The sequence below is a fragment of the Plecotus auritus genome (genome assembly GCF_963455305.1).
Source record: "Plecotus auritus genome assembly, chromosome: 2".
Taxonomy (NCBI): domain Eukaryota; kingdom Metazoa; phylum Chordata; class Mammalia; order Chiroptera; family Vespertilionidae; genus Plecotus; species Plecotus auritus.
Window position 1 is genome coordinate 144,780,551 of NC_137771.1, and position 13,748 is coordinate 144,794,298.

The following is a 13,748-nucleotide window of genomic DNA, read 5'->3' on the forward strand; positions in this document are numbered from 1 at the left end:
TAGCTTTGCTGGGTAGAGTAATCTTGGTTGTAGGTTCTTGCTTTTCATCACTTTGAATATTTCTTGCCACTCCCATCTGGCCTGCATAGTTTCTGTTGAGAAATCAGCTGACAATGGTATGGGTGTTCCCTTGTAGGTAACTAACTGTTTTTCTCTTGCTGCTTTTAATATTCTCTCTTTGTCCTTTGCTCTTGGCATTTTAATTATGATGTGTCTTGGTATGGTCCTCTTTGGATTCCTTTTGTTTGGGGTTCTGTGCGCTTCCTGGACTTGTAATTCTATTTCTTTCACCATGGGGGAAGTTTTCAGTCATTATTTCTTCAAATAGGTTTTCAGTATCTTGCTCTCTCTCTTCTTCTGGCACCCCCATAATTCGGATGTTGCTATTCTTGAAGTTGTCCCAGAGGCTCCTTAAACTATCTTCATATTTTTGGATTCTTTTTTCTTTTCCGGTTGGGTGTTTTTTGCTTCTTTGTATTTCATATCTTTGACTTGATTCTTGTGATCCTCTAGTCTGCTGTTGGGTCTCTGTATATTATTTTTTATTTCAGTCAGTGTATGCTTAATTTCTAGTTGGTCCTTTTTCATATCCTCGAAGGTCTCACTAAGTTTATTGGCCTTCTCTAGAAAATTCTTGAAAAACCTTATAACCGTGGTTTTGAACTCTATATCCAGTCATTTGCTCTCCTCCATTTCTTTCATTTGTGACCTGTTTCTTTGTCTCCGCATTTTGGCTGCTTCTCTGAGTTGATAGAGTGGCTTTGTGTGCTAGGTGTCCTATAGGGCCCAGTGGCTCAGCCTCCCCAGTTACCTGAGGTGGACACTCTTGCTGCACCCCTTTGTGGGCTGTGTGCACAGTCTTGTTGTAGTTAAGCCTTGATTGTTGGTATCACTGGAGGAATTGACCTCCAGGCCAATTGGCTGTGAGGATCAGCTGTGTCTACGATGGGAGAACTTCTGTGCTGGAGACACCCTTATGAGGCAAGACTTGCTTCAGTGGGGCTTTGGTGCTCACTGAGTCTGCCCCCTGAGTGTGTCCCTTATGGATCTGAGGAGTTACAATCTAGATGGTGCTACTCTGACCCCTGGGTACACTGGCTCTGGGATCTCCAAGGAGGTGCTAATTTAGCCTCTGCCTGAGGCCACCCAGCAGGAGCTACGGAAAGATCTGCAGATTCCTCTTCTTTGTTTGGGGTTTGGAGGTGCCCTGATGAGGCCCAGCTGTGAAGCAGAGCAAGCTGCTGCAGGACCTTGGGCCTTATTTTGGGTGTTCTGGGTCTCCCTGACTCAGCTGCAGTTTGTTATGTAAGTTTAGATTTCAAAGGACCAGGCCATTCATATGCAAAAGCCTCTGCACACAGCTTGGATGGGGCAGAGTCTCAGGGTGGAGCAAACAGCAATGGCTTCCCGTCAGCCCTGCCCTAAGAGGCCCCTGGGTCTCAGTGTCCCACGGTAATTGATGCAAGCACCTCTGAGAGAAAGCCACCTCGAGTTCCGCCCGCTGCCAGACAGTCCATTTTCTCCCCAAATGAGTCTGGGTCCCCAGAGTGTCGCCTGGAACTGGAGTTCAGAGCAGTCGGGAGCTTTTGTCTCCCTCCTGATCGAGAAAGCCAGCTGCGTACTCAGTTGCCAGCCCTCTCCGAGCGTGCGCCTCGTACCTCTGCCTTTATTTCCACAGCTCCTCTGAGTCTCAGTGAGCTTTTCTCTTTCCTTCTAGTTGTAGAATTTCCACTCAGCCAGCCTTCCTGTGGTTCTGGATGATGTCTGTTTTGTCTCTTAGTTGTAGTTTTAAAGTTGTTGTGCAAGGCAGCAATTTCAGGTGTTTACCTATGCCGCCATCTTGGTTTCTCCAGAAGGATACCAAGATTTGCTTTTTTGTGTGTGATTATATCAAACAGTTGTTTTCTGTGAAATTGTTGTGTTGTGTTTGTTTTTTAGCTCAAAGCATTCAGTAAACCAGGGTTCCAAGGTGAATGTGTAGATTTTACCAAAGAAGTTTCTAATTTGACTTCATTCACTCCATGTTCCTTCAGAGTTCTTCGGGGCTGGTAAGTATGCTTATTGAGTGTTTTTTGCTGTTGTTTAACAACTAAATTTCTTTAAAATTTACCTGTATTATTTTTTGCATACACAGTGAAATAAAAATGTTTTTATGCATTGATTGACTGCTAATTAGCCTATATTAACTTTTTCCAACTCCTGTTATGAGCCATTGTGTAAGAGAGAAACAGGATGCCAATTAACCCGCTTTGGGAGCATTTGGGTGATTTTTTCTTACTGTTACATTATTTTCTAAATATTTTGAGTGTTTATATTGTATGTTTATTGTGTAGCATAATAGAGTGCTATAAAAAATTAGTGTTTTTGTTCAGATAAGACACATAAATTTTTAAAAAAATTTGTTTGTTTAGAGTATCAACCCCATTTCACAGATGCAGGTCCTGGTTCAGAGTTAGGGTTTCCCCAAGATCAACCAAATGTCAGACCCAGTGTGGCTTGGTCATTTTTTATTAAGTTTTATGTTCTCCCAACTGCAGCAACATACTGGATCTTTCTCACATGTATCTGAAATTGTGTATAATTCTCAAGGCATATATATATCCAAATACTAATCCAAATCTCCTTTGTGTTCAGTGCTAAACTGCTTATTATTTCATACCTGCAGTGTCATGACAGGGGAGAATAATTGATACAATAGATAAGGACCACATCTTAGTGGAGGAGGGATTCTGATTTACTCTTATAGGTAGAATTGTTTTCTGGGCTTCTGTGCCCAGTATTTTGTGCAACAGATAGATGAAAAAGGTAAATACATGATGACATTCCTGAAAACATGTATGGGGAATAAAATGTGAATTTCAGGGAAATGTCATCCTTAGCATGGATTAATTGATAATAGATACATCATGAGTCTAATATTTTACTGTGTGAGTGTGTGTGTGTGTGTGTGTGTGTGTGTGTGTGTGTGTGTTCTCTCTGTATTGACTTTTTATTGTGGTAAAATATATGTAACATGAAATTTACCATTTTAATTTTAAGTGTACAGTTGAGTGGTGTCTCTCAAATATCTACCTAATAACTCATCAAAGTCACTTTATTCGTTCTTTAAGATAATGTTGGATTCATCAATTCTCCTTTCTCTCCTGAACCAGTGGATACTAGGATCTCTTATTTTCCACTTGAGGAACTTCAGTCCCCTAATCAACCTGCTCCAGTATTGTATTACTTCCTTTGGTTACCACAAACCAATCATTGTCCATTTATTTGCCCCAAAGTTCAGTTTAATATGTTTACTACTCTGCTTCAAATTCCATAGCCACTCTAATACCAGTCAGATGTTCAAAGTCTTCCAGGATTTACCATCAACTCACCTCATTTTCTCTCTCCATTCTCCAGTCTGCCCTTACACTGCCCCCATCCTCTCTTCTGCCAGCGTTTACTCAGCTCTGTATTCCCCACCTTATCCTGCACACCAGGGGTCAGCACACTTTTTCAGCTTGTGAGCCCTACAGGCTGCGCCTCAGCTACTCCACAGCCACTGTAGCACAACGGCACTGTGGACAATACATAAACGGGCGGGCCTGTCTGGGTTCCATTAAATTTTAAATTTTATGGTCATTAAAATTTGAATTGTATATAATATTCACATGTCATAAAATACCCTTCTTTCAATCTCTTTAAAAATGCAAAACCGGTTCCTTAAAAAAAAAAAAAAAATACAAGAACCATGGCGATTGTTTTAGTACCTGGAATGCTTGAAGGAGCTGGATTTGAGCTACTCCCATCACTTCCAGCTCTGTAACCTTAAACATACTGGGTTATCTCTCTGAACCTCAGTTTCCTTAGCTGTAAAGGAGGAATAATAATAATACCTACCTAAAGGAAGGATTCTTCCAAGGACTGAATAAATAATGTACATGGAGGGCTTACTCCATGCCTGACACATTGAAACACTTGGACAAATGTTTCTTATTACATAGAAGATATGACAGTAAGTTACAGTGTCACAGAGCATTTCTGTGGTTTTCCAAAGGTAACCTGGTCTAGCCAAACTACAATTCTGGTGATCTTAAAATACAGGGTTGCAACTTAAACACATCAAAACTGAAGTAGCAACAGCCAATCCGTTGATCCCTCAGCTCCGTCCTTTCAAAAGGGCATGTCTTAATCAAGCGTTGGTGATTGCTGAAGTCAAGTCCCTCAAGCCCATTGACTATGATGATAATTCAATATCCAAGATTCTGAAGGGTTTATTTATTTTTTTATCATCTTAATTAGCTGTCAGGTGTGCAGGTGACAGACTTTATACGCTGTTTTGTGACTTTAGGACTCTAGCTTCTAACCCACCCAGACTGAAGGGCCCCGCTCATTGTTAAATACAGATACAAATTTTTATTTTCCCCAAAAAAACTTCTAATGTGTTCAGGACCTTAATAATCACTATAACTTGATACCAGAGGTTTGTACTTGCAGGCACTAAATGAAGTTAAAGTTGTTAGTTTAAAGCAGATATAGTCTTTCAAATTTCAGCTCTTTCATTTGATAAGTTGGGGAGACCTTGGGCAAATCGAACTTCGTTGTGTTGCCTATAACAGGATGGTTTTATGCCCTGTCCAGTGTGATTTGGTTGGTTGGAATGTCATCCCTATACCAAAAGGTAGCAGGTTTGATTCCTGGTCAGGGCACATACCTAGGTTTCAGGTTCAATCCCAGGTCTGTGTCTGTGTGTCTCTCTCTCTCTCTCTTATCTCTCTCTCTCTCCTCCTCCTCCTCTTCCTCCTCCCTCCCTCCCTCCCACTCTCTCTTCCTCTCTCCCTTCTTCTCTCTAAAATCAATAAAAAACATAGCCTCAGGTGAGAATTTTAAAAATATATATGGTTTTATCTCATGGAATTTTTGAGGACATGGTGAAATAGTATATATATATTTCTAGCCTATGTCTAGCACATGGTAAGCAGTCAGTAAATGATAGTGGTAGCTGTGTTTTTTAAAGTGGTGATGGGCATTTGCTGCTGGTCCGCACCGTGACTTCAATGTCATGCCCTTGCCCCGGTGGGCATAGATGGTGCGATGATGAGCCAACACTGGAGGCTGATGCAGTCTGATGGACTGTCCCACGGCTTGTGTTTGCAGCTGGCTCCTGTATTACCAAGAGGACAAATCTGATAACCAGTGTGTGTTAGAAGAAGGCCTCTATGCTGACCTTACTTCTTGTGGCTGCCCGACATCTGAAGTCAAGTCCCTCAAGCCCATTGACTATGTAAGTACTTTGCTGAATGCATAATTATAAGACCTTTTCTTGTCCAGTTTAATTACCATTAATGAGAATGGAAAAAACAATAAATGGGCAAATATAAAAAGTTGAATAATTTAATTGTGGATTGTAAAAATCAAGATTCACTCATGAAATCCAACCAAAATGTAACATTGACATGTTCCTTTTCTTTTCTTTTTTTTGAGCAGGAATGTTAAACTCAGGAACTAGAGTAACATAGGCTTAGGTTTAAATCCCAGTTTGACACTTTAACCAGTTTGGGTGACATTGACGAAGTTATTTTGTTTCCGCACCTGTAAAAGGCAATAACCTCATAAGGACACTGGGATATTAAATAAGATGGTGCTTGTGAAATACCCAGCGTGTGGTGAGCACTTGATAAATGTTAGCTATTGGTATCATGGTTTTAATTGTTATAGCTTTTGAATAAAAATAATTGATCTTTTTATTATTACATAAATCACATCATTTTTCTGCTATTCAGGTTTACAATGTTACTGTAGGGCATGGCCCATTACTGGTATTGATTTCAAACCTTGTTTTGGGGAAAACTAGGGCTTTCCTGCGTGGTGTGTGCAGAATTATCCAGGTCACCTTGGAGGCCCACATTTATAGAGCAAGTGTTTCTGCGTCCTATCATATTTACTCAGAATTTTAAACACGAGAAAAACAGGACCACTATTCTGGGATTTCAGTTCTGGCCTCCTAATTAGTAGGGTCTGTGCAAAGGAAATGTGAGGATCTGGGATATCTTCACAGTGTCTAGTCATGGGGACTCCCTGGGAGCATTTGGTCAGAGAGATTTACAGTGAGATGACTCAAAGCCCTGCCCAGCAGCAGGCCACTCAGACCTTTCAGCCGGAACTGGCTTCAGGGATGATGGCCATGCTCAGGGTCTTTGGTCCCAGGCTAAGCAGTGTAGTCTTATTTCACAAGGCATTCCTGGATAGAGTATTCTTGGTATCAGGCTAAAAATAGAGTCTTGGCTGCAAACCAAGAATAGAAATAGAATCCTTGGTCTCTCTCAGTGGCCCCTTAGACACCAACTTGGAAAGATTAAGTGGCTACTGATGCTTCCTGTCTGCAGGGAAGAAAACTGGTAGGAAAAAAGAATGTGGACTGGTAACTCTTTCCCATTATTGAAAAGGCATTGCAAAGTAGTCCACACTCACTGGGAAAGGAATTTTCTTAGTAATTTTTAGTGGTCAAACCATCAGATAGATACTTATTGGGTATAAACTCTAAAAGCAAAACATGTAGGTCTAATATGAGAGTACCATCCTGAAAGGATTTTGTAGGCCTAATTCAGTGAGCTAAGCCAACTAATTTCTAAGGAGAGCATTTTAGAAACAGTCAAAATTAATGAGTATTACTGTTTTTCTTTGAAAAGTTAAAATTATTTTACATCCCTGAAGGAAAATGAATAATTTAAGTTAGTAGTGAAAATAGAGAACTTTTTATGTAAGTTGTGCAGTTGCACGTCCCTGTTTTGGCTCAGTGGGATCCGGGCAGGGTAGGCGAAGGTGCCTCCTGGGAAGGATTTGAGAGCTATAGCCTTTTTACTCCCAAGAGCTGATTAAAGAGTATACTCAGTTTATATAAGGACAGAACATTCATTTTCTTAATGCCTTTGCATGGCAAGTTTTAAATCTTAGAAAAGTTTTGTTGAAATGTGCTTAGGCAGTAGGTCTGGTGTGGAAAATGGAAGTAATATGAGGTGGGTTTGGCATCCAGCAAAGACCCACACAGAGGCTAGAAAGAGGCCTCAGCAGGTAGCGTTTCCTTGATGGGGTCAACCATGCCTCACGCTGGAGGCCCGGGCCCGAGTTGATCAGACCTGGAGACTGGTGTGTAAACCACAAGGTCAGCTGGTAATTTGTATCAGGTGGATTCCAGTGACGGGAATGCTTGAGAATTTTGTCGGGGGCATTTTGCTGTCTCTCTGAAGAACGTAGAAACTGAATTAGTCATCAGAAGGTTCTTTATTGAGCATAGATTGAGTACAGTGAGGTAGATGTCTTGAGATTCGCTTACCTGGGATAACTCTTTCCACAGGAGACTTCTCCCACCCCCCCGAGTCCAGTGCTCACTTTCTCTAGATTCTGTGCCACCTTTCCCTGGAAAATGCACAGCGCACTCTGCCTAACCTGCCCCTCTGATTCCTTCCGCAGCCCCTCTCCTCCTACCATGTTCTCCCTTAGGGGTTAATACACCTTTTCCTCCGTATTTGTTAATACCACTCCCTATGCCACAGCCTACTGTGATTGTAGATTCATTCTAGGAAATATTTCTGTCCAATTGAGTTGACTTTACATATATATGAACTGATCCTTTGGTTATGCTTTTTTTGACGTTAAAACTGTGGAATTCTGAGGGTGTTGCCTGTATGTAGTTGGCATCCCCCGACGTGCTGTGACTTAATGTAAGTGTCATAATGGTATGGGAGCGAGGAGTCTGAAGATTTAATCTTTATACAAGATCAGCGACACTGCTCCCGGCTGGTTGCTATTAGTGCAGACATGCGACATTCCGAGGTCCGTGGTGCGTCATTTTACAGGAGGAAAGCTGGGAGCATCTTTATACATAAAAGCCTAAGCCACCAGAATGACCGAAACGACCAGAACAACCATTCACTGTGAGGCACACTGACCACCAGGGGGCAGACGCTCAACACAGGAGCTGCTCCCTGGTGGTCAGTGTGCTCCCACAGCCAGCCTCCCCCAGCCAGCCAACCTCCCATAGTCCCTTCCCCCAGCCAGCAGGCCCCGATCACCCCGGGCTGGGATGGGGAACGGGGCGGTGGATGGGGGGTGGCGACAGACATGGCTCCTTCCCCAGGGGGGCTGAGAGCTGGCTCCCTCCTGGGGCCAGTGGCCAACCTCCTGCTGTGGTTCCTCCCCCCCCCCCCCACATCCCTGCCCCAGCAGGCCCCATCGGCCCAGCCCCAATTGGCCTGGCGCCGATTAGCCCTGATTACCGGCCAGGCCTAGGGACCCCATCCGTGCATGAATTTCGTGCACTGGGCCTCTAGTAGTTTATAATTGTGCTTCTCACTAAGGTGACCTTGGGCAAATCACTTATTTTGGACTCAGTTAGCTCGTAAATAAACCATTAGAACAGGTATTTTCAAATCTCTGACAGCCTTCAACTTTGTTGCAAATAAGTGTTTTGGGAATATTTCTAATTGGAAATGAAAAAGAATATATCTAGCCTTAGGACTCACGTGGTCTGAGGGAATAAGATGGTGTGTTAGCTTTCAATAAGATTATGCTATTTATATAATAGTCCCCAAAACAGTGGGTTAGGAGCTGGAGGTGGGTGGAAAACCTGAATAGAAGTTTTTGGGCCTGGTAGTGCTGGGGTAACCTGTTCTGTCATGTTTCTATGGGAGCAACCAACCACCGTTGCTTCTGTCATGTCTCCTCGTGGCTGGGCATGGAAATCGGCCTCCTTTGAAGTAATAATCCGATCCTGGCAGCTATGAGCAGGCACAGCCAAAGGAACATCATCAGAGGTTGTAGAAAAACTTCAAATGAAATTACAACGGTGATGACATAAATGATGTAAAGAAGCAGAATGGGAATTGGCAGTCATTCTGTGCACTGCACAAGGTGCGCAGCTGTGAATAGAAGACTAAGTCCAGCCACAGGACGGAAAGGAAGCAGTGATTCATAAGGTCTGGAGGAGTTGGGTTACTATTGAATTTTCAGCCGAGCCCACATATATACTTAATAGTATTAACTACTGTGTACCTTTTGAAAAGGAAAGCCAACAGAAATCTGCAGTAAATATCAGCTTCCAAATGAGACATTTGAAGCATTAGCCTTTAAATCCGGGCAAAAGATAATGATCTGTACTGTCACCACTTCTAGTCAACATTATTCTGGAGTCCTAGCCACAGTAATAAGATTAAAACTACAAAAAAAGTAGAAAGGAAGAAACAAAATTGTGTAGAGTAGCTACTACAGATAATTTGTCAGGGTTAATATGAATTTTTTTAAGTTGCAGAATACAAGATAAATAGCAGTTCAACCATAGGGTATTCGATATGGGGAACATTATAAAAGCTTTATTGAAGGACATAAAAGATGGAGAGATATAAATTTTTATAGATGAAAAGACCCAATATTGTAAAGTGGTCTTCCCCCAAATTAATACAATTTCAGGCAAAATGCTTACAGAAACTTTTCTTTTTTTTTTTAATCCTCACCTGAGGATATTTTCCCCATTGTTTATATATATAAACACACACACACACACACACACACACACACTGAGTGGCCAGATTATTATAATCTCTGAATGCATAATAATCTGGCCATTCAGTGTTTGTGTGTGTGTGTGTGTGTGTGTGTGTGTGTGTGTGTGTGTGTGTATTAAAGGCCCGGTGCATGAATTCATGCATGGGTGGGGTCCAGCCAGCCTGGCCAGGGGGAGGGGACATGGGTGGTTGGCCAGCCTGCCTGCTGGTTGAACTCCTGGTTGAGGGGACAATTTGCATATTAGCTATTAGCCTTTTATTATATAGGATGTACACTGAGTGGCCAGATTATTATGCATTCAGAGATCATAATAATCTGGCCACTCAGTGTGTGTGTGTGTATACACACACACACACACACACACACACACACACACATATATATATATAGAGAGAGAGAGAGAGAATAGAGAGAGAGAGAGAGAGAGAGAGAGAGAGAGAGGAGTATACAGAGGGAGGGAGGGAGGGAGAAAGGGAGCAGGGAGGGAGGGAAACATCAATGTGCCAGGGATCAAACCTGCAACTGAGGTACGTGCCCTTGACTCGAACCTACAACCCTTCAGTCCAAGGGACAACACTCTAATCACTGAGAAAAACCAGCCAGGGCACTTGTCTATTTCTAGAGCATAGCAAAACATAATGAGCTTAGCCTAAAGTTAATTTGAAAAAAAATAGGGGTTCAAAATAGCCAAGATATTAAGAACAACAGGCAGGATCACATGTCCTACCAAACATATTTCATCATACAGCCTAATAACTAAGGTCCTGGGTGCTGATACCAGAGAGAGACAGAGCAGTGGAAGGGGACAGCATAGGGAAACTGACCTACGTAAGGGATGGGGTTTGGAAACAGCATTACAATGGGGCTGTTTATGAACTACTAGAGGCCTGGTGTACGAATTCATGCACCAGTGGGGTCCCTCAGCCTGGTCTGCGGGATTGGGCCTAAACCAGCTCTCCAACATCCCCTGAGGGGTCCCGGATGGTGAGAGGGCGCAGGCCAGGCCAAGGGACCCCACCAGTGCATGATCAGGGCCAGGGAGGGATGCAGGAGGTTGGCCCAGATGGGGAGGGACTGTAGGAGGGCTCCAGAGTGTGTCTGGCCCATCTCGCTCAGTCCCAATCAGCCAGACCCCAGCAGCAAGACCCTACCGGTTGGAGCGTCTGCCCCCTGGTGATCAGTGCATGTCATAGCAAGCAGTTGAGCGGCCTTAGCATATCATTAGCATATTACGCTTTGATTGGTTGAATGGACAACCGGAAGACCGGACACTTAGCATATTAGGCTTTTATTATATAGGCTTAAATAAATAGTGTTGAAACAGTTGGCCGTTACATGGAGAAAAAGATAGTCAGAATCTTGTTTACTCCAAACACAAAAATAAGTTTCTCAGATGGATTAATGGCAGCCTAAATGTGAAAAACAAACTTTAAAACTTAGAAGAAAACAGGAAACCACCGTAATGATATTGTAGTGGGATGAGTTTAATCACAAAATGTACAAGTTAGTAAAAGGCAAGTGTATTAGTGTCCTATTGCTACTGTAACAAATTACCACAAAGTTGGTGGTTTAACAACAGAAACTGTCTCAACGTTCCGGAGGTCAGAAGTCTAAAACAGGTCTTACTGGGGTAAAATTAAGTTGCTGGCAGGACTGTATTTCTTCTGGAAGATGCTATAGGAGAACCTGTCTCTTGACCTTTTCCAGCTTTTAGAGGTCCCCAGCTTCCCTTGGCTCATGGCCTCTCTCATCTTCAAAGTGCATCACTCTAACTTCTCTCTGTCTTCTATCTCTAACCCTCCTCTTATGTGGACCCTTGTGGTTATATTAGGCCTATCTGGATAATTCAGACTAATAATCCTCACCTCAACATTCTTAAGTCTCAATCACATCTGCAAGTCGGGTAACATATTCACAGGTTTCAGGATTAGGATGTGGGTGTTTTGGGAGGTTGGGGTAGAGGTGAGAAAACATTAATTATTCAGCCTACGTCAGCAAGCCACAGACTAGGAGAATGTATTTACAGCCCTTATAACCTGCAGAGGTTTAGTGTACAGAATATTAAAAAAGATCTTTCCAATCAAATGAGAAAAAAGAAAACCCTATTTCCAGACTCGGCAGAGGATATGAATAGGCAGTTCATAGAAGAGAGAAAAAATGGCTGAGGACATTCAGAGGCTGTTAAACCTCCCTAGTGATAAAGTAAATGCAAATTAAAACAATTAGGTCACATTACCTACCTCCCTTTAGATGCAAACATTCGAACATCTGAGGACACCAGTGCCAGAGAAGTGGGATTATTCATTCACAGCTTGTAGGAGTGTCAGTTGTGATGGGGAGAGGAAAAATAAGGATGTTTGTTGCAGCATTGATGGATGAAACAAACTACAGCACATTCGCATGAGGAAATGCAGTACAGTAGTTACAATGAGTGGAGGTGTGAGCTGCATGCGTTACTAAAGGATGTTGCAGTAAGATAAATGTGTATAGTAAGATACATTTCTGTGAAATTTAAAAACAAAGGACACATAAAACCATTAGTAATGCACTGGAAGGATTCACACCTTCAGCACAGTGGTTAGTTACCTCTAGGGAGTGGGAATTAAAATTCAGCTGCACCTGTTTGGCTTTGCTTATTGATACAAATAGATACAACTATAGTAAAAATAAAATATATTACTTTTGGGTGTTGGGTACACGGTCATCTATATATTATTTATTCTTTTTTAAATGTATTATAACTTTTTAAGTGGGGGAAAGGAAGACCACCAGTTAGAAAGTAGAGCTATAATGAAACGGACTTTCTGAGCCAAATGAGAGGCACTGCCCACGGATCGCAGTTCACCACCAGGGGCGTTTGGTTTGGGAGTCTGACAGACCGGCGTGTTAGCTGAGTGACCTGGCAGCTCTAAGCCTCACCTTGCTCTTCCAATAAAATGTAAGGATTAAGTGAACTATTGCATGTGCTTTAGCCCACGATAAGCACTCGATATTATAACGACTCATAGACAATGATTAATATTTGTTGTGCAACATCAAGATTTGATAGGCTGAAGGTGTTTATATGATTTTGTTCTAAACAGGACAAATAACTTTTTTTGCCAGCACAGTTTGGTATTTTTCTGCAATGGAATGATATTGGAGGTATACATTATGGTTACTTGCCTTGAATTATGTCCGTTTGCTCTAGTTTTTTAGTCGTGGTTCATTTGGCCAAGATTGGGGTGAATGATACTGTCAGGTTGTACAGTCGTGGCTGCTCTTAATGGCTGATTGCTAGATATTTTAAAAATAATGTAACATGTTATGTAAAGAATCTAAACAATTAATGTAACCCTGAGCTACTGTCAGCACCTTTTCCATACAAGCCATGATTTGAAACTCAAAGAACTGGACAGTGCCAAAGTACAAGTCTGGGTAGTTTTTAAAATGTGAAAAATTAGTAGCTTAGATTTAAAATTTTTATCCAGTTATATTGAAGATGTGTTGATATAAATGTAGTCCTTCCAGCAGAGTACTTTGCCAGGGTCTCAAGAGCGTTAAATTCAGGGGCAGGCATACTTGTTAAGCTGGTGGGGTAGGTCGTATCGGGGTCACACACACAGCCCAGCTGAGCAAGATGAAGTCAGGTGCTTCCGATAATATCACACCTGCCCATCCGAAGTATTGCACACGATACAGTCACTGTTGGAACATGTCAGAACCATAGTGCAGGGATTAGAACACAGGTTGGGGCCATGCTGTCTAGATTTGAATGCCCGCTTTTCCCCTTACTGTGTGTGACCTGTGCCTGACTCTTCCTCCGTGAAGTGGGACAACAATGGTACTCCCGCCAAAAGGAAGTGCATGAATTGAATGAGTGAACACAGTTCTGCAACCCCTTTTCTGAATGTATTTTGGGAGTTGGAATTTTTTATATTTTAAACAATCACATGGTTCATGTATGGCAATGAGAAAACACTCCCAGAAAGGTTCTGGGCGGCCCCCCATAATTAAACACATCCCTATTTCTGTAGCGAAATATATTTATAGCTACACAAGCTGGATAAATATTATTAATAGTCTTCTACTTATTCAGGTCTGGTTTTGCTGCCAAATGAATTAGGAAAAGTAATTGGGGTGTTAGAGCTTTTTGGACTTCAGAACTATAGATAAGGGATTATGGATGGATGTGCATATACACTAGTATATGGTGCCTGGCACATATTAAG

General features: G+C 42.2%; 1 protein-coding gene across 1 annotated transcript in view; it reads left to right on the plus strand.

Moving 5' to 3' along the window:
* Positions 1–13,748, plus strand: part of CRYBG3 (crystallin beta-gamma domain containing 3) — a 130,095-nt gene that overhangs the window by 93,797 nt on the left and 22,550 nt on the right. The window contains exons 16-17 of the mRNA XM_080656497.1: positions 1,939–2,048; positions 5,134–5,260. Of these exons, the coding sequence (XP_080512623.1) occupies positions 1,939–2,048; positions 5,134–5,260 (237 nt within the window). The remainder of the gene's footprint in view (positions 1–1,938; positions 2,049–5,133; positions 5,261–13,748) is intronic.